This window comes from Pseudorca crassidens, chromosome 16, assembly GCF_039906515.1.
Source record: "Pseudorca crassidens isolate mPseCra1 chromosome 16, mPseCra1.hap1, whole genome shotgun sequence".
In the NCBI taxonomy this organism is placed as follows: Eukaryota; Metazoa; Chordata; class Mammalia; order Artiodactyla; family Delphinidae; genus Pseudorca; species Pseudorca crassidens.
In genome coordinates, this window is record NC_090311.1 from 77,038,475 (window position 1) to 77,057,519 (window position 19,045).

The following is a 19,045-nucleotide window of genomic DNA, read 5'->3' on the forward strand; positions in this document are numbered from 1 at the left end:
CACCGTACTTTAGTAAATTTTACTACAATAAAAATATTGTTTAGTGTTTGGCTTTTTACTGATAAATATCTTATTTGTTACTTGATTTTGGAGTTTTAAGAAAATATTATTTGACTTTTCACTGCTTCACTGGAAGCAATCAGAGCACCTTTCATTTTTCCTCTTTCTCCTCCAGTTTTTGTTAGACGTATTTTTCCTTTTTAAATGCCACATATTGAAATTTTTTCTAACATCTTTCATTGTGATATGGCTGTTCAGCTTTTTCTACTTCTTTGGGATTTTATTTTCGTAGATTATATTTTGCTGGGATGTCGTGCATTTCTTTTCACTTTTCCGATTTCCTACCATTAAGCTGTATGTCATTTTACGCTATCTTCTTTACTTGAAAAGGGCTTCCACCATCAGATAACTGATGCGTCTTTGGTGGGTTGAATTTTTTCTTCTTTCTGGACTGAGGTGTTATCAGTGGACAAACTAGCAAATTCCCACCACCCTGGTTAAAGTCTTGAGGAAGAAGCCCAACAGCGTCAAGTTTGTTCACAGTGTGATCAACTGTGCTTTCCAGCTACAGACACAAGGAGCAACTAACTGTCCACCTGAGGTCCACCCAGGTACCCTCTCCAGAGCCCCGCTATAGGTCCCTACAACAAATTATAGATGCCAATCCTGTCTCAGATTATCCACTGGAGTTGACCAGCTTCGTCTGTTTTCACCATAAAGGATGGGGACCTACACTGGCTGTCTTTCCAGGAGATCTCGGGAGAATACATCAAATCAGAAGCATCTTCTACCATTCTGTGTCCTCCAAAGCAAGAAAACTGAGAGCGTGGCACTAGGGATGTAAACTGAGGCTGCTGTCTTTTTAGAGTTACTTCTGGTCTTGCTCAAACTTACCTTTATCTGTAACAGGGGTGTAAAGTTTTGCATCTCTGAGACAAAAAAAGCTAACCAGTAAGTTAATACCATTCCTATCATGATGCCCAAGTTTCACATTCTTCATTTAATTAAGGACAGAAATACACAATTATCACAAAAATGCACATAATCGATGCTTGGAATGTGTCAAATGAACAAGTGATTTTCAACTGTCCCTGAGATACTTCACTATTCAGGACATCTACTGTTTTCCTGAGGCATGGTTAGCAATCCATCGCACTGCGGGGTTGGTGAGTTACGAATCTTTCATGAGGTACTGCGTGGGCCTAGCTGTGCTACAGCACCAGCATTCCAACTTGACTTTGATGTGCATTTTTTCTTTTTCTATTCTACTCATCATCTAGTTCAGAGGGATTCTCATGAAAGATATTAAGTATTCTCTTAGAGGTTCTGTTCTTACAAATGATTCAAGAACGTAAGAAGAAAGGTCTGCATATAAGAGCATCTGTGTGAACGCTCTGGTGTGCCCATCACATTGCTATACGACAACAGCACAAGGTCTGTGCTTACTGCACGGTCAACACCTAAGAAAACTAAAAGGGGCTGGATGGATGTGCTACACGTAAATAACCAAAGAACTATAAGCCAGGTGCAACACCTGGGAAGGTGTTAGTGGTTTAGGAAATAGGCTTTACTGAAGAGGAAGGCATCGAAGAGAAAATGGGAATTTGGAAATACATGTAAAACATACATCATTTCTTTTTGCATTTCTAACATCAAAGGAAATGCAGTAGGGATGTCCTTAAAGGAAATCGAAAATTATACATTTCTGTCTTACCTTGGAAGATCGGAAGGTAAATGCTGTTGATTTGACATCAGCTTTTTCTTTGTCCATGAGTAGAAGGCTTTTGTCTTCCATGAGGCTCAAGTATTTTCCTGTTGTGACATGGCGTAGTCGGAAAGGCTGGCCCCACCTTATGTGGCTTCCACTCCACCTAGCAAAAACAGTTAAGACTTGATCCAATAGCAAACACAATGACAGGAGAAACAGCAATTAAAATGTATGTGTCAGACAATGAACAAAGGTGCTCTGCATACACTGTCTTCTTTAATGATCCCCCAAACCTTATGACGTTGGTGTTATTAATTTTGTATCACAAATAACAAAATGGTTATTCAGAATGATTAGGTAATATTCCATGTCATAGAGCTAACAGTAAGTAGAAGCGAAGTTTAACTCAAGATCTTCCGACATTAAATGTAATACCATCCACACCAAACGCTACTCCATGCAAAGATGACCAAGAACTTGTGTTCCAGGTTAACCTCTAATCGCTAGTCACAGATACAGACACTATGAGTTTAAATGATACCTTACCATTTACTAGTTATTTTTGGATTTGCACAGACTTGAAAACTAGTGATATCAGAGTCAATGCCTAATTATGATAAACTGGAACTCATATATATAAACTGAAGTATGTATTTATCTGAAAAAAGAAACCTCTTCCTATGCTTTAAATTTTAATAATGTGGAACAATTATGTCATTAGAAACCAATGAACAAGAAAGACAAACCAAGAATATAAATTCTAATACAGTCAAGAGGAAAAATGGGAAAGCAAAATTGAATGCAACACAGAGAAAATATAAACTAAGATTGCAGAAAAAAGATAAAAAGCAAAGTTGTGATCATTAAAGTCTGCTTTTAAAAATAATGACTTTCAGATAGGGTAGAAAAGAAAAATTAAGATACAGACCATCCTTGCTTTGCACAGTACTGTGTTAACTGAAAGCTGTCATTATCAGAGCCTTGCCCTTACTACAGTACAGAGTGGAAACAAGGTTCTGATAATGGTGACTTTCAGTTATCATGCTAGTGTGCAAAACGAGGACAGCCTCTTATCAATGATGTAAAATCAAATTTAAAAAATACAAATAAAAAGGATTGACCATGCATACAAAATCAAAAGAAAACAGTGATGGTAAAGTTGATAGTAGAGAAATTAGAATTCAAGGCAAAAAAGTATAAAGGGGACACTGTCGGGTCTTTTATAATGAGAAAGATATACTCTAAAAAGAATGTCCTATGTTACGAAGCTTCACATGTCAATGGCAAACAGAAAATGAAACAAAAGAAACACAAGGATAATTTTTTAAAAGACAATTATAGTGGAAGCTTTACCACTATGTAAGGAATCAAATAAATAAAAAGTAAAGGTATGGAGGATTTCAATATGACTTTATTAATTAATAAACCAGTTTTAATAAAGAAGCATTTTAAACTTTTATATTCTACAAATCAAGAACACTTTAAAAAGAATTCACCAATCTTAGTGAACTCTAAGTCAATTTTATGCTGTTTTCCCAACCTGGATTTTTGACCTGAACTATTAGCCTGGAAAATTAACAGTAGAATGATATTGTAATAAGTTCATTTTTACATGGATTTGTTTATAAAGACAATTACTTTGGAAAAGTCCTCCTACTAAATTAATAATCATGTACCAATAAACCCTGATAATAACACAGTAATGAAATTAAAAATGAAATTAAAGTTCATTTACCGACAACAGCATGTTAAAGCATTTCTAGTCTGGTAATAGTGTCTACTTTTTACCAGAATTTCTATACGGTATTCTGGATACCATGTTCAAATCTATTTAATAGGGCTCATACACATAAGCACTCCTCTCAAGCCACTGTTAGAAATGGAATGAATCTGGCCAATCGTCAGCCAAACTTTGTGAAGTCTAAACACATTTTCTTTAGCTCACAGGTCCAAAAGAAAAGAGGAAAAGCCCAGGAGAATCAAGGGCAAGAAAATAATATTTCAGTAAAAACTGAAAATAGTTATAGTAAAGAAGTTATATAAAGCAGCTTCCCATGTTATTAGAAAACTGTTCCATATGTATTATCTATATTTACTTGTAATTATCTCAAAGAAATGAGGAGCATTTGGTCACCTGTCATGATATGTTAATTTTTTTTAAATTCGTAACACATAAGAAAGTGGAATTTTACTTAAAATACAAAATGCATTATTTATAATTGCAGTGATCATGCCCATTACAGAAACGAACATATATCCTACTTACAGTGTTCTGACAACTTTGTACTGGGGTACAATACAGGAATGTGTTTTCTATTATATTTGACTCCCAAAATTAAAACTTACCTTGTTAAAATGTTCATAATACTGAAAAACTTTTGACAACACTAATGTTATATAAGTAAGCAATATAAAATATATAATTACTGAACTACATAAATTATAACAAATACATAGTTTGGGGCCTCATTGGACGGAAAAAAAACATATGGTATCCCAAAAATTATAATACAAACATTGACCTTTGGAAATAAAGTTCTGTCATGAACATAAGCAGGATCTCTGACTATTACTTCCTAAGTAAAAAGAAAAATTAATTATGTGGCCATTGCATATAATAACACATGCAAATTAAATGCAATCTAATTTGTAAATTTACAGTGAGGCCAAAGTAGGTCAAAGATGCAACAAAATCTAAAAAAAAATTTTTTTTTAAATAATTACATCTCTTACATATGAACCTCCTGCTTTCCTACTGCAGATATACATCAAGGGTCATAGAGTAGAATCAAAACACCTCTCTTTAATTTTTTAAATGGCTGAAAAAGTCCCTGATCTGCCTTGGCTGTCAAGCCCCCTTGCTGTCATCTGGATTCTGAGAGGCACAGCTACAAACACACGGTGATAAAGTACCCTCTTTCATCTCCATTATTTGAAGAAGGCCCAGGCCCTTTCTATATATCAGTCAACCAAATTCAAAGTTAAAACAAACTCCAAACTTCCCCCTTTCAAACTTCAAACATTAGTCAACAGCAGGGGAACAGAATTAAGACCACGGGATAGAAACACGTGCTGAATAATGGGATTTATGTAATTGCAGTTCATCAACAACATTGTTGACAATAAAAAGGAACTCTTGTTGGGCTTTCAGGAGATCTCATCCTTTTTTTTTTTAAACCTATAAATTGAGACAGATTTAGGTCCTGGTTTCCTCAAAAAAAAAACAAAAAATCATTTCTTTAAGCATACAATTGTGAAGGGTAGGTAGATCTATAAATGTGAAAACACATCTGGAGTCTGTTTTTTAAAGGCAACAAAACTTCTCTAAATTTCACTTTTTTGGACTATTTCATTTCTCTGATTAAGCTGTCATTTTTATAATACACAAGGCAAATTATAAAAATACATGTATATATTTGAAATTCTTTTCCCTAAATTCTCTGAATAACTTATGAAGCACACAAAAGCTACGACTTGTCTTCCCTTTCCTTTATGTCATCTCTTCTTTGTCCATCACATTAAGAGGTGCACTTCTCATAAAATTCTACTTTTAAGTTCAATGTTTATCAAAAGTTTTAATATTTCAGTGCATTTGATCAACTATGACTTTATACAGAAGAAATTTAATATCATCAATTAATTAAGAATTAATGGGGTTAATATAGAAGCACTTTTTTAAAGTCACAGACTTATAATCACAGAAAATATAAAAGATTAATTTACATGCATTTTTTTTTGTTGAACAGGAGTATAACACAGTGAGCAGAAAAGTCTTTCAATCATAAAAAAATTCCAATTGGGGTACTATTCTGTCATGGGAGAATAAAGGAAATATGATTTCAATGAGAAAGATGAGTAACATAATTTTTTTACTGTTAAAGAGACCATGTTCAAGTATTTTTAAATAAACAAAGATGGGTATTAAATCACAGCAGAACTTAGAGACAATGGGATATTTTTATAAGAGTGGTGTAACCATTTTTTCTTAAAATGTCACTACTTATAATACACTGTAAGTTATATTCTATGCATCTATTTAAACTGATAATGAAAAAATTTCTATGTCAAGCCTAACAATGATCAAAGAAATACAAAGTTTTTCGAAATCATTGTATGGGATATGTAAGCAAAACAAACAAAAAGACAAAAAACTGAAGACCACTGAACCATTTTAATCATCATTAGATAAGCATTAATCTCAAAATATCAGGTTGACAAAGACAGCTATTCCATAATAAGATAGTTCCCTACAGCCATCCATGAAGTCTGTTACCCTAAATCAATAATTTTTTAAAGTGTCATATAACAGGGAACATACATTGAAAACTTACTGATTTTTAGGTAAAGGACTAAAACTTCCAACCTTTTATTTTTAATTTAACTGATACTTAAATTCTATTTAAAATAGTTCAAAATGACACCTTTACCATCAGTATTGCATTTACATAAAGGAACTAAAAGTCAATCTCTGGACAGCTTTTTGAAGTCACCAGAAAAAAAAAGGTCATTGTTTCTATAATGAATACACAGTGACTTGTTTGCAATCCACATTTCTCACTCAGCTATCAAGCTATTTGTAAGTAAAGATAGTGACTGCCAGTTACGGCTGTCACATCTCACTCAGGTTCAAGTTTCCACTGTTTTACATGTGACTTTACAAGGTTAAACCCAGACCTGAAATGTGCGACAGGGTTGCAAACAACTTGTCCTGTCTCCAAACCTTACATCACTCTGCTCTGGGAACTCTTCCTGCCAGGAGATGCACAGACTGGGACAAGACAATATTATAAAATCAAATGAGGCTAAACGCAAAAGCAGATGGTATAAAATTGGTGCTTACTACCTGGTGAATGTAGGCTAGTGAAAGATAAATAAAGGCGGAAGGTAAAAGAGGAGAGACTCTCCACTTTCTCAGGGTTTCATTTGCTTGCTGGTTGTTAGCACAAGAGCACTCGAGGTACTTTGTACCCGGAGCGTCAGGCTGTATTTAGAAGTTCTACTTACGCAACTCTTAGCGTCTCTAGTCTCCACAGGGAACGTGCGTGAACAGATACAGCACCACCTTCGTAATGAACAGTTCTGTTAAAAGAAATAAAGAGCCCAATTTTAACGTTGCATCCTTGGACTCAATTTTCCGAGCCAATTCAAAGAGAAAAGTAAATGGGAAGGCTTTGGAGAAACAGTAAAAGCTACTTTTTGGTAGGAGACAATATAACTGGAAATAAAAATAACAACAGTGACCTGAACAAACATTTGATTTAAACACATTCCTTCGTCTTTTACTCCCTCTCATCCCATTCATCCCCTCTCCCTCACCCTGGCCATTTTTCTCTCTTTATCCCAGTGAATACTCTCACCATTAAACTTAAGTCCATAAACGTACTCCACTACGAGTTTGAGTTTAGGTGTAGTTTAATATATTTCAACACATGCATATAATTATTTGCGATTCTAAATTCTTTCTAGACATTTAAAACATTTTAAAGAAATGTGAAAACACATTAATTTTAATGTTTCCATGACAATCTGTTAAATGATAAGAGATAGGAAAATGTAAACATCAATAAAATGTAAATATCAACAAAAAAGTCTCACACACACACAGAAATTTCTTTGGATGTACATCACACATACCAAAATTCCAAAGCTCTCGTAATAACAATTTGTTAATATGTCAGACGTGATGCAAAGTAATGTGTATACATTATCCAAATTGGTCTCTATACCATCCCCTTGAGATTGGTTTAAGGAAAACAAAACTTGTTTCCTGTTTCTTTCCCAAGTGCTCACCATCTCCCTCTCCACTGGGTCTCTTAATCATCCAAACACACACAACCCTGTCCAGTCACAAACATAATAACATGTGACCATATTTTCCTCCTCCCCTGCTTCCCTTGCTTTTCTGCCTCATTACCACCTCCTCTTAATCCTCAGTGCACTCAATCTTGTCTGCAGACCCACTTCTCCACTGAGACAGATTTAGCTGAGGCCATCAAATGACCTTCATGTTACCAAATCCAGTGGACTTATTTATTTTAAACACTTTGGAAAACCCTACTGCTTTGACAGTTTTCCTAACACCATTCTCGCCTGCATTCCTCTTACCTACTCAGATATTCCTTCTCATTCTATTTTTATTGTGGAACTTTTCAAAGACACACAAAAGGAGAGAGAATATTATAATAAACCCCAATACACCCAGCACATAGTTTCAACAGTGATCAATATAGGGCCAACCTTGTTTTACCTATAACCACAAGTTATCCTTCAACATACAACCTCCACATAAAATAATACAAAAGTATTTTTCTATACTTGATATACATATATATAAAATTTGTTTTTACTGGGCTTCCCCGGTGGCGCAGTGGTTGAGGGTCCGCCTGCCGATGCAGGGGACACGGGTTCGTGCCCCGGTCCGGGAGGATCCCACGTGCCGCGGAGCGGCTGGGCCCGTGAGCCATGGCCGCTGAGCCTGCGCGTCCGGAGCCTGTGCTCCGCAACAGGAGAGGCCACAACAGTGAGAGGCCCGCGTACCGCAAAAAAAAAAAAAAAAAAAAAAAAATTTGTTTTTATGAAATACCCATTCACTGTTCAAATTTTCCCAATTGTCTCAAAAATGTCTTTTTCAGATTGAACTAATGTCATTTGCAGCAACAAGGATGGACCAGGAGATTATCATACTATGTGAAGTAAGTCAGACAGAGAAAGACAAAAATCATTATATCGCTTATATGCAGAATCTAAAAAAAAAGATACAAATGAACTTATTTACGCAACACAAACAGACTCAGAGACTTGGAGAAGGAACTTATGGTTACCAGGAGGGAAGGGCTGGGGGTAGGGATAGTTAGGGAGTATGGGATTGACATATACACACTACTATATTTAAAATAGATAACCAGAGGCTTCCCTGGTGGCGCAGTGGTTGAGAGTCTGCCTGCCGATGCAGGGGACACGGGTTCGTGCCCCGGTCCGGGAAGATCCCACATGCAGTGGAGCAGCTGGGCCCGTGAGCCATGGCCGCTAAGCCTGCGCGTCCGGAGCCTGTGCTCCGCAACGGGAGGGGCCACGACAGTGAGAGGCCCACGTACCGCAAAAAATAAATAAATAAAATAAAATAAAATAAAATAACCAACAAGGACCTACTGTATAGCACAGGAAACTCTGCTCAATACTTTGTAATAACCTAAATGGGAAAAGAATTTGAAAAAGAATAGATACATGTATATGTATAACTGAATCACTTTGCTGTACACCTGAAACTAACACAACATTGTTAATCAACTATACTCCAATATAAAATAAAAAATTTTTTAATGTAGCAAAAGTCATAGAAAACAGAATGATCAGGCATCCTACCGAGAAACATGAGGTAATCATTCTCAGGTTAACTTGCTTTCAAATTTTATTCTTTTTTAATAATGAATCTACTTTTATCCATCATGTCACAGGATGGGAAAAATCTGAATAAATTGTTCTTCAAGAAAAAAATGTCTTTTTCTTTCTGTTGCTTTTTCAAATCAAGATCCAAATGAGATGCATAAATTGGTTTGGTGTCTTTATTTTATTCTAGAACAGTTCTCCCTTCCTCTTCTTTTTTCCTTCTTGCCATTTGTTCACAAAAAAACTGTATCATTTGTCCTGGAGTATTTTCTACATTCTGAATTTTGCTGATAACATCCTCACAGTGTTTTTTAACATCTGCCTCTACGTGATAGATCTAGAAATCTAGAAACTTACTCAGGTTCAAGTTTGTGATTCTTTGGCAAGGACATTTCAGAAATTGGTGTTTGCCTTCCTATGACATCACATCAGGAGGTAATAATGACTACTTGTTTATCTTTTGACATTAAACTTGATTCAGGATCACCCTGATCCATCCATTATAACCTAAGAATTTTAGGTACATCAATGACCAGGGTCCTCAGTAGGGGCTTTTAATGGTGGTTGTGAATATAATCATGTGGATAGCTTTTAGAATCCTGAAACCTTGCCCTCACCACTGGCCAATTAAGCCAAATTTGGAGTCAGGTGTTTTAAAAGCTCCCCAGCTGGTCGTAAGGGGGAGCCAAAGTTAGGAAACTATGGCCTACCTGTCTCTAAACAGTAGCACTACTGACACTTTGGTCCAGGTAGTTCTTTGCTGTGGGGGGCTGTCCTGTGCACTGTAGGATATTTTTCACATCCCTGGCCTCTACCCACTACATACCAACAGTAGCCATCTAAGCTGTGATCCAAGTTGTGGAGAGATATATATATGTATAAATCTTAATATATAGAATATATGTTATATAAAAATACATTCATATATATGTGTGAATGTGTGTGTGTGTGTGTGTATATATATATAATTTTACAGAAAGAATTTACTATAAGGAGTCTGCTCATGCAATCATGGAGGCTGACAAGTCCCAAAATCTGCTGGAGACCCAGGAGAGCTGATGATACAAGTTCCGGTCCAAGCCGAAATACCTGAAAACCAGGAGAGCCAATGGTATAGTCCCAGTCCAAAGACTGACAGGTTCAAGATTCAAGAGGAACTGATGTTTTGGTTTCAGTTCAAAGGTAAGAAATAATTGATGTCTCAGCTCAAAGGCAGTTAGGCAGAAAGAGGTCCCTCTGATTCACGAAGAGTCAGCCTTTCTGTTCTATTCAGGCCTTTAACTGATTATATGAGGCCCACCCACAGGAGGGAGAGCAATCTGCTTTACTCAGTCTATAGATTTAAATGGTAAACCCATCTAAAAACACCCTCACAGAAACACCTAGAATAATTTGATCAAATAATCTGATCAAATATCTGGATACTGTGTGGCCCAGTCAAGTTGACACATAAAATTAAACACCATAATAACTGAGAGAAAGTCCAACTTATCTATTTATATTTCTAAATCTGGAATTAATATCTACATTGTGAGTGATTCCTTTTTTTTTCTCCCCACGATAACTACAGATAAATTCAGAGTGTTTCCGAACACTTGGATCATCCCAAAAACGTTAGTTTGATCAGTGAAGCATGAGCAAAAGAATTGTCTTATACATGAATTACAAAAATAACAATTAGGTCATTTTCAATTTACTTTTGTTTCTTCAACATAAGGAAGCCTTAAATTTAGTATATTATTTTAACACTGGACAGCTCATAGTCAATTATTACTGCAGTACCACAGACACCACCTTTTTTTTTCCTTCAAGTGAACTATTTCTTTTAACATTTACCATATGACCTTAAAGCAATGGGGATAAGGGATGTTGTCATTAGTGTTCTACTTTTTGAACACATACTGGTTTCTTTCTTGTCCAGAGAGAGGCTAGAGCGTGTAACAAACGCTGAACAACAAAAGAGGGAACAAAAATAATACAAGGAAATGTAATCAGTCGCATCCAATTTTGATGATGAATCAATTACACAAGTTAAAAATAAAGAAGAGTAGTTTACTGGCTTCTAAAGATTGACATGCTTATGTAGAATTCAGTAGGGACAAAAAAGTCAAATCACTGTATTTTAGTTACTGCAATGAAGAGCAGTAATATCAGAATTCTTCATTTTTCCAAACTTGATGTTCAATAAATGAATGACTGACCAGAGAACTAAATTCTCTTTTGAAAAATGTTTTTTTAAATCCTAACGAGATAGACTTTAAAAGTCATAATTGGTATCCATAGGAACTATCACTACTTTTTACCTCAAAAGAAATGTGCTGCTTTAATCCATGTAGCAAAAATGATTACTTTTCTCCTTTTGTACACATAAGTTTATTAATTTAAAGTATCACTGAACATTCATAAAATCCATCACATGCACAGGCTAAAGAATAAAAACCATGTTATCATATCAATAAATGCAAAAAGCATTTTTCAGAATCCCACATCCATTCACAGTGAAAACTCTTAGAAAACTAGGAATAGGAGGGAACGTCCTCAACTTCATGAAGATCATCTACAATCAACATCGTTCTTAATAGTGCGAAACTAAATAATTTCCCCCAAGATACAGAAAAAGGCAAGAATTTCCCCTCTCACCAATCCTTTTCAACATTGTACTAGAAGTATTAGCTAATGCAATAAAACAAGGAAAAAAAGGTATGTGAATTGAGGAGAGAAAAAAAAAACAACTGTTTTCTTTTGCAGATGACATGACGGTCTATGTAGAAAATCCCAAAGAATCAACAACAAAAATAAAACTCCTGAAACTAAGAAGCAATTACAGGAAGGTTACAGGATAGAAGATGAATGGAAAGATTAATGGACAAGCTCAACTTTCTTATATACCAGTGATGAACAACAAAACTTTGAAATTAAAACACAATACTATTTATATTACCACCAAAAGGAAAAGAAAGGTATATTTCTTACAAAATATGTACAAGATCTATATGAGAAAAACTACAAAAGTCTGATGAAAGAAATCAAAGAGTAAATAACTGGAGAAACATTCAACATATACAAACAGGAAGACTCAATACGGTCAAGATATCAGTTCTTCTCAACCTGATCCATAGATTCAACTCAAACCCAATCGATAACCCTAGGAAACTAATCAGTTATCTTCAAAGCAATTCTAAAGTTTACACAGAAAGGCCAAAGACCCAGAATACCCAACACAATATTAAAGGAGAACAAAGTTGGAAGAATGACACTACCAAACTTCAAGACTTACTATAAAGCTACACTAATCAAGATGGTGTGGTCCTGGTGAAAGAGCAGACAAATACATAAACGGAACAAAATAGAGATCCCTAAAATAGGCTCATACGAATATAGTCAATTGACCTTTGACAAAGGCACAAAGGTGCTCCACTCCTTCCAATGAAAAAAGGATAGTCTTAAATAGGTAGAGTACAGGAGATTTTTAAGGCACTGCAACTATTCTGTGTGCATTACAAGGGTGGATATATGTCATTATACATTTCTCAAAACCCAGAAAATATACAAAACTAAAAGTGAATCCTAATGTAAATAACGGACTTTAATTAATACTAATGTGTCCATATTGACTCATCAGTTGTAAAGGAAGTACCACACTAAAGCAACATTTTAATAATAGGAAAACTGCAGAGGAAGGTCTGGAAGGGATTATGTGGGACGTATCTGTACTTTCTGCTCAATTTCTTTGTAAATCTGAAACTCCTCTAAAAAATAATGCTTATTAAAGCCACAGTAATCAAAATAGCATGTTATTAGCACAAAAACAGATATATAGATCAATGGAAGAGAATAGGGAGCCCAGAAATAAACCAATGCATCTATGGTCAATTAATCTATGACAAAGGAGGCAGGAATATACAATGGAGAAAAGACAATCTCTTCAACAAGTGGTACTGGGAAAGCTGGACAGCTACATGTAAATCAAAGAAATTAGAACACTCCCTCACACCATATACAAAAATAAGCCCCAAATGGTTTAAAGATCTAAATATATGACATGACACCAAAAAACTCCTAGAAGAGAACATAGGAACAACATTCTCTGACATAAATCGTACCAATGTCTTCTTACAGCAGTTTCCCAAGGCAAAAGAAATAAAAACAAAAATAAACAAATGGGACCTAATCAAACTTAAAAGCTTTTGCACAGCAAAGGAAACCATCAACAAAACAAAAAGACAACATACGGAATGGGAGAAAATACTTGTAAACAATGTGACCAACAAGGGGTTAATATCCAAAATACGCAAAGGGCTCCATACAACTCAATATGGAAAAAACAAACCCAATCAAAAAATGGGCAGAAGACCTAAAGAGACATTTTTCCAAAGAAGAGTTATAGATGGTCAAAAGGCACATAAAAATATGTTCAACATCAGTAATTATTAGAAAAATGCAAATCAAAACCACAATGAGATATCAACTCACACGTGTCAGAATGGGTATCATCAAAAAGTCTACAAATAATAAATGCTGGAGAGGGTGTGGAGAAAAGGGAACCCTCCTACACTGTTGGTGGGAATCTAAATTGATGCAGCCACCATGGAAAACAGTATAAAGGTTCCTTAAAAAACTAAAAATAAAGCTAACATGTGATGCAGCAATCCAACTCCTGCGTATATATCCTGAGAAAATAAAAACTCTAATTCGAAAAGATGCATGCACCTCAATGTTCACAGCAACACTATTTACAAGAGCCAAAACATGGAAACAACCAAGTGCCCATCAACAGACGACTGGCTTAAGAAGGTGTGGTATATGTATACAATGGAATACCACTCAGCCATAAAAAGAATGAAGTATTGCCATTTGCAGCAACATGGATGGGCCAAAGAATATTATGCTTAGTGAAACAGGTCAGACAGAGAAAGACAAATACTACATGTTATCACTTTTATGGGGAATCTAAAATATAATGCAAATGAACCTATATACAAAACAGAAACAGACTCACAGACACAGAAAACAAACTTATGGTTACCAAAAGGGAAAAGTGGGGAGGGACAAATTAGGGATATGGCATTTAACAGATACAAACTATTATACATAAAATAGATAAGCAACAAGGATTTACTGTATAGTACAAGGAATTATATTCAATATCTTGTAATAACCTATAATGGAACATAATAAAAAAATAACTGAACCACTATGTTGTACACCTGAAACTAACACAATATTATAAATCAACTATGCTTCAATTTCAAAAGTCTTAATTTTTAAAAATCACTTATTTAATGTTTTTTTTTAAATATTTATATATTAGGAGAAAATATACTAGGAAGAAAATGAAGAGGATGATTATAAAATTTAGCCACTTTTATGCTTTTCTTTTGTTTTGAAAAATGTCACATTTTACTAGATCGGCAGGTTGGCAGTTACTTTCTTTAAGCACTTTTAAGCTTACATCCAATGTCTCCAATTGTCTCTTACTTGAAGTGAGCTGTAAATCTTACTGTTGTCCCCTTAAAGATATCACGTCTTTTTTCTATCCGTTTTTAAGTGTTTAATTTTGTGTTTACTTTTCAGTACTTTTAGTCTGATGTAAGTGTGGTTTCTTTTCATTTGTCTTACTTAAGGTTCATAGTTCTTGAATCTGTGGCTTGATATACTTAGTCAGTTGTGGAGAATTCTTAAGCAACTGTATTAAACATTGCCTGTGCCTTGTGTACTTGCAAGCACTCTTTTTCTTGTTCTCTGTCTCCCTCCTGCTTTCCTTCTCCTGCTGCCTCCTTCTCTTCTCTATCCTTTTATTTTGGACCTCCAATACATGTATGATAGACGATTCATTACTTACCATGTATTTCGTATGCTCTTTTTCATATTTCCCAATCTTTTGACTATCAGTGTTTCAGTATTAGGGCAGAATATTTCTTCTGACATTATTTCCAGTTCAATAATTCTCTTTTCAGCTATGTCGAAGCTGATATTAAATCTATCTGTTCTAATATCAGTTATTTTAATTTTCAGTTTTAGAATGTCTGTATGACCCCTTCTTATAGTTACCAGTTCTCCACCAAATTTATTCACCTGGTCTTTTAATTCTTAGATAATAATCATAAATATTTTAAATTCTACTTGTGATAACACTATTATCTGTGTATCCATGACCTGTATGCCTTTTTCTATAGTGTGTTTGCCTTTGCTTTTCAGGTGGGTCTTATCTTATATGCCTGTGCTGTATAACAAAGAATCTGGCTGACCCATGCCCCTGGTTCCTAGAAGGGAGATTCTAAACCCTTGAATTTCCCAAGTGATGTAAGAGACTATGTTTTTCATGAGCCTCTTAGATCACACCTTCATTTACGGTAATGGGGGCACTCGTCGTGGGCCCCCAGATAGCTTCAGTAAGAGGGTTGGCCATGCTGGAAAGACAAATCAGATGACCAGAGGGTTGGAAGTTTGATCCAGCCTGACCTCTGAGGAGTGAAAGTGTGGTAGAGATTAATTAAATAATTGAGTACATGATTGAGCTCAAACACTCCTACATAACAAAACCCCAAGAAAAACACTCTAGGACACAAGCTTGACTGAACTTCCTGGATGATGGACACGATGATGTGCCAGGAGGGTAAGAGGTCTTGATCCACAGGTACAGGGAAAAGAAACTCTACATTTGAAACCCTCCCAGACCTCGCCCTATACATAGCTACATCTGGCCCGATTTGTAATCCTTTATAATAAAATTGTAATCGTAAGTACAGCACTTTCCTGAGTTCTTAAATCTAAAGGGGTTATGGGAACCCCCAAATTTGTAGCCAGTTGTACAGCAGTACAGATGGTCTGAGGACCACCCCTCTCCTTGTGGCTGTTGTCTGAGATAAGGGCAGTTTTGTAGGGAACAAAGCCCGTAATCTGTATGATCTATTAATTCTGGGGAGTTGGTGCCAGAACCGTGCTGCAGTACATCAGTCAGGATTGAAACAAAATAGCGTGTTTAATTTTGATTATTAGATACAGTATGTGTAAAACACAGAAATCACTTGAGTTCTTTGTGTTAGTCCCCCAGCCCCCAAAGATGTACTTTTGCTTCTCGCAGGTAAAGCAATCTAGGGGCACCAGCAATCCCACATCATCTTAATCCAAATGGTAATTAATATTATTTGAGGCTGAGTTTCAATACTTGCAAGGGCTGCTCTATTTCCAGTTCCTCACTGCTTCAAGGGTATAGTTCTTTGAGTTCCCTCCTAAAGTGCCTCTTCTTTGCTGGGTCTTGTACTACCACTTTTGATCCACTTGCACTCTGATGCTTCCAACAGCTCTGCCCCACTTCTGAGCCACTCAGCCACTGCAATCCCCTGGAGAGAAGCAGCTTCCTCAGATGCCGAACTCACTCCTCCGTCTCCTATTTTGGGAACCTGGCTCCACACATTTTCACTACTTTTTTAGCTCTCAATTATCTTTGAACAGATTTTTGGTTTTTCTCAGAGGGAAACATGGCTTGGAATAACTCATCTACTATTGTTATCACCATCACTTAAAAAAATTCTCTTTAAAATACAATTATTTTCAACTTTCAGTCCATCAAGCTAGTGTGGAATTCAAGCACTTATTTTGTTTTGTTTTGTTTTTGTTTTGGTTTGGTTTTTGTGGTACGCAGGCCGCTCACTGTTGTGGCCTCTCCCGTTGCGGAGCACAGGCTCCAGACGCGCAGGCTCAGCGGCCATGGCTCATGGGCCTAGCCACTCCGTGGCATGTGGGATCTTCCCGGACCGGGGCACGAACCCATGTCCCCTGCATCGGCAGGCGGACTCTCAACCACTGCGCCACCAGGGAAGCCCTCAAGCACTTATTATTGTTGCTGGAGTAGTACAGTAATCTCGGACCTTGGGGAGTCAGCCCAGTTCATTTGTTAGATCTTCTAAGCGCAGGGCTCTACTCACATGCTCCTGTCCAGTCTGAGGGCTGATGCTTTCCATTTACTTGAGAGGCTCAGAACATTTTGCTCAAGTGAAAAACCCCACAGCCACTGCCCTCTGAGTCTTGCCACCTCCTGATAAGCCAGGATGAAATGGGGAGTAGCAAGTTCTCAGGGAGCAGAGTACTGGTCAGCCTGAAAGTGGAACTCAGAAAACTCTGCTCCCTCCCCAGTCTCTATGAATGCTTTAAAAACAATTTTTTTAAGATAACCATAGATTCACATGCTGTTGTGAGAATATAGAAAAATCCCTTGAACATCTGTCTGGTTTCCCTTAATAGTAATATTTTTCAACCCTAATATAATAGTTACATATATACATAACCTTAATAGTTACACGTGTAACTATTATATATGTAATATATATGTAACTAATAGTTATATATGTAATGTAACTATTACATATACATGTAACTATGTATTACATATATATGTAACTGTTACCTATATATGTACTATTATATATGTAACTATATTTTAAAACTATAGTATAATAGTTACACATATATGTAACTACACATATATTCAAGTTACATACATATGTAATTGAATATATATATATAAAACGGTTTTTCAAGGAAGATATTGACTTTGATACAATCCCCTGATCTTATTAAATTTCTCCAGTTTTGCTTATATTCATTTGAGTATGTGTCTGTGTGTGCGTGTTAAATTCTACACCATTTTATTAACTGGGTAACTTCCTGGAACCCCATCATTGTAAAGGTCCTACACCACAAGGATGCCTCACATTGCCCTTTTCTAACTAAACCTACCTCCCTCTCGCTCCCCTCTCTTGCTTCCCTCACCCTGGATAACCACTAATCCGTCCTCCAGTTCTAAGATTCATTTCAAAAATGTTATAAACATGGACTCACACAGTATGTGATCTTCTGGGATTGACAATTTTCACTCAGCATAACCGCCGGGAGATCCATCGCAACTGTTATGTATCAATAGGCCGTTCCTTTCTATTGCCAAGCAGCATCCCATGCTATGGTTGTACTGCAGATTGGATAACCATTCCCTGGATGAAGGACACCTGGGCTGATTCCAGTTTTCGGCTATTACAAATAAAGCTGCTTTACACTAAGTATTTGTGAAGACGTATTTTTGTGAACACAGTTTTTGTTTCTTTGAGATAAACACCCAGAAATGCAATTGCTACGTCGTATGGCAGTGCATGTTTAGTTTTTTAAGCAACTGTCAAAATGTTCCCCAGAGCGGCTATACCATTTACAAGCAATTTATGAGCGATCCAGTTTCCCTGCATCCTCACCAACATTTGGTTATCAGTATTTTGTTTTGTTTTAGCCATTCTGATAAGTGTGTAGTGATAGCACCTGGTGGCCTTGTATTTCCACCATCGCTATTGACGCTGAACATCTTTCCCTGTGCTTACTTGCAATCTGTATGCCCTTTCAGTGAAACCACCGTCCATGTTTTGCACCCATTTTCTAATTAGGTTGTTTGCTACTGTTGAGCTTTGAGAGTTCTTTCTGTATTTTCAGATTATTTGTCCCTAGTTGGACATATGATTTGCAAATATCTTTGGCCAGTCTATAACTTATCTTTTCATCCTCTTCACAGGGACTTTCACAGAATAAAATTTTCTCATTTTGATGAGATCAATTTATTAATGTTCTCCCTTCATGGACATGTTTCTGATGTCAAGTTATAAACTCTATGATCTCAAAGATTTTTTCCTAAATGCTTTATAGTTTTATGTTTTACATTTAAGCCCATGATCCATCTGAATTAGATTTCATGTAAAGTGTGAGGTCTGGGCTGTGGTTCGTATATTTTTGGCGTATGGGCGTCCATTTGCTCCATGTGAGTGTGTTCTGAGTCTGTGGCAAAATCCTTTCTTCTCTTCTTTTTCTGTCAGAGGGAACCTCTCTCTCCCTGTGTGCAAGACACTAAGCATAACAACCTCCTTGGATTTAGTCTTTAGGGAATAAAAGTCAGGAAGGGAAGTGCCTTCTAGA

General features: G+C 36.2%; 1 protein-coding gene across 1 annotated transcript in view; it reads right to left on the minus strand.

Moving 5' to 3' along the window:
* RYR2 (ryanodine receptor 2) overlaps positions 1–19,045 on the minus strand; it is a 721,598-nt gene that overhangs the window by 381,411 nt on the left and 321,142 nt on the right. The window contains exons 11-12 of the mRNA XM_067710999.1: positions 6,713–6,787; positions 1,715–1,871 (exon numbers count right to left, since the gene is read on the minus strand). Of these exons, the coding sequence (XP_067567100.1) occupies positions 1,715–1,871; positions 6,713–6,787 (232 nt within the window). The remainder of the gene's footprint in view (positions 1–1,714; positions 1,872–6,712; positions 6,788–19,045) is intronic.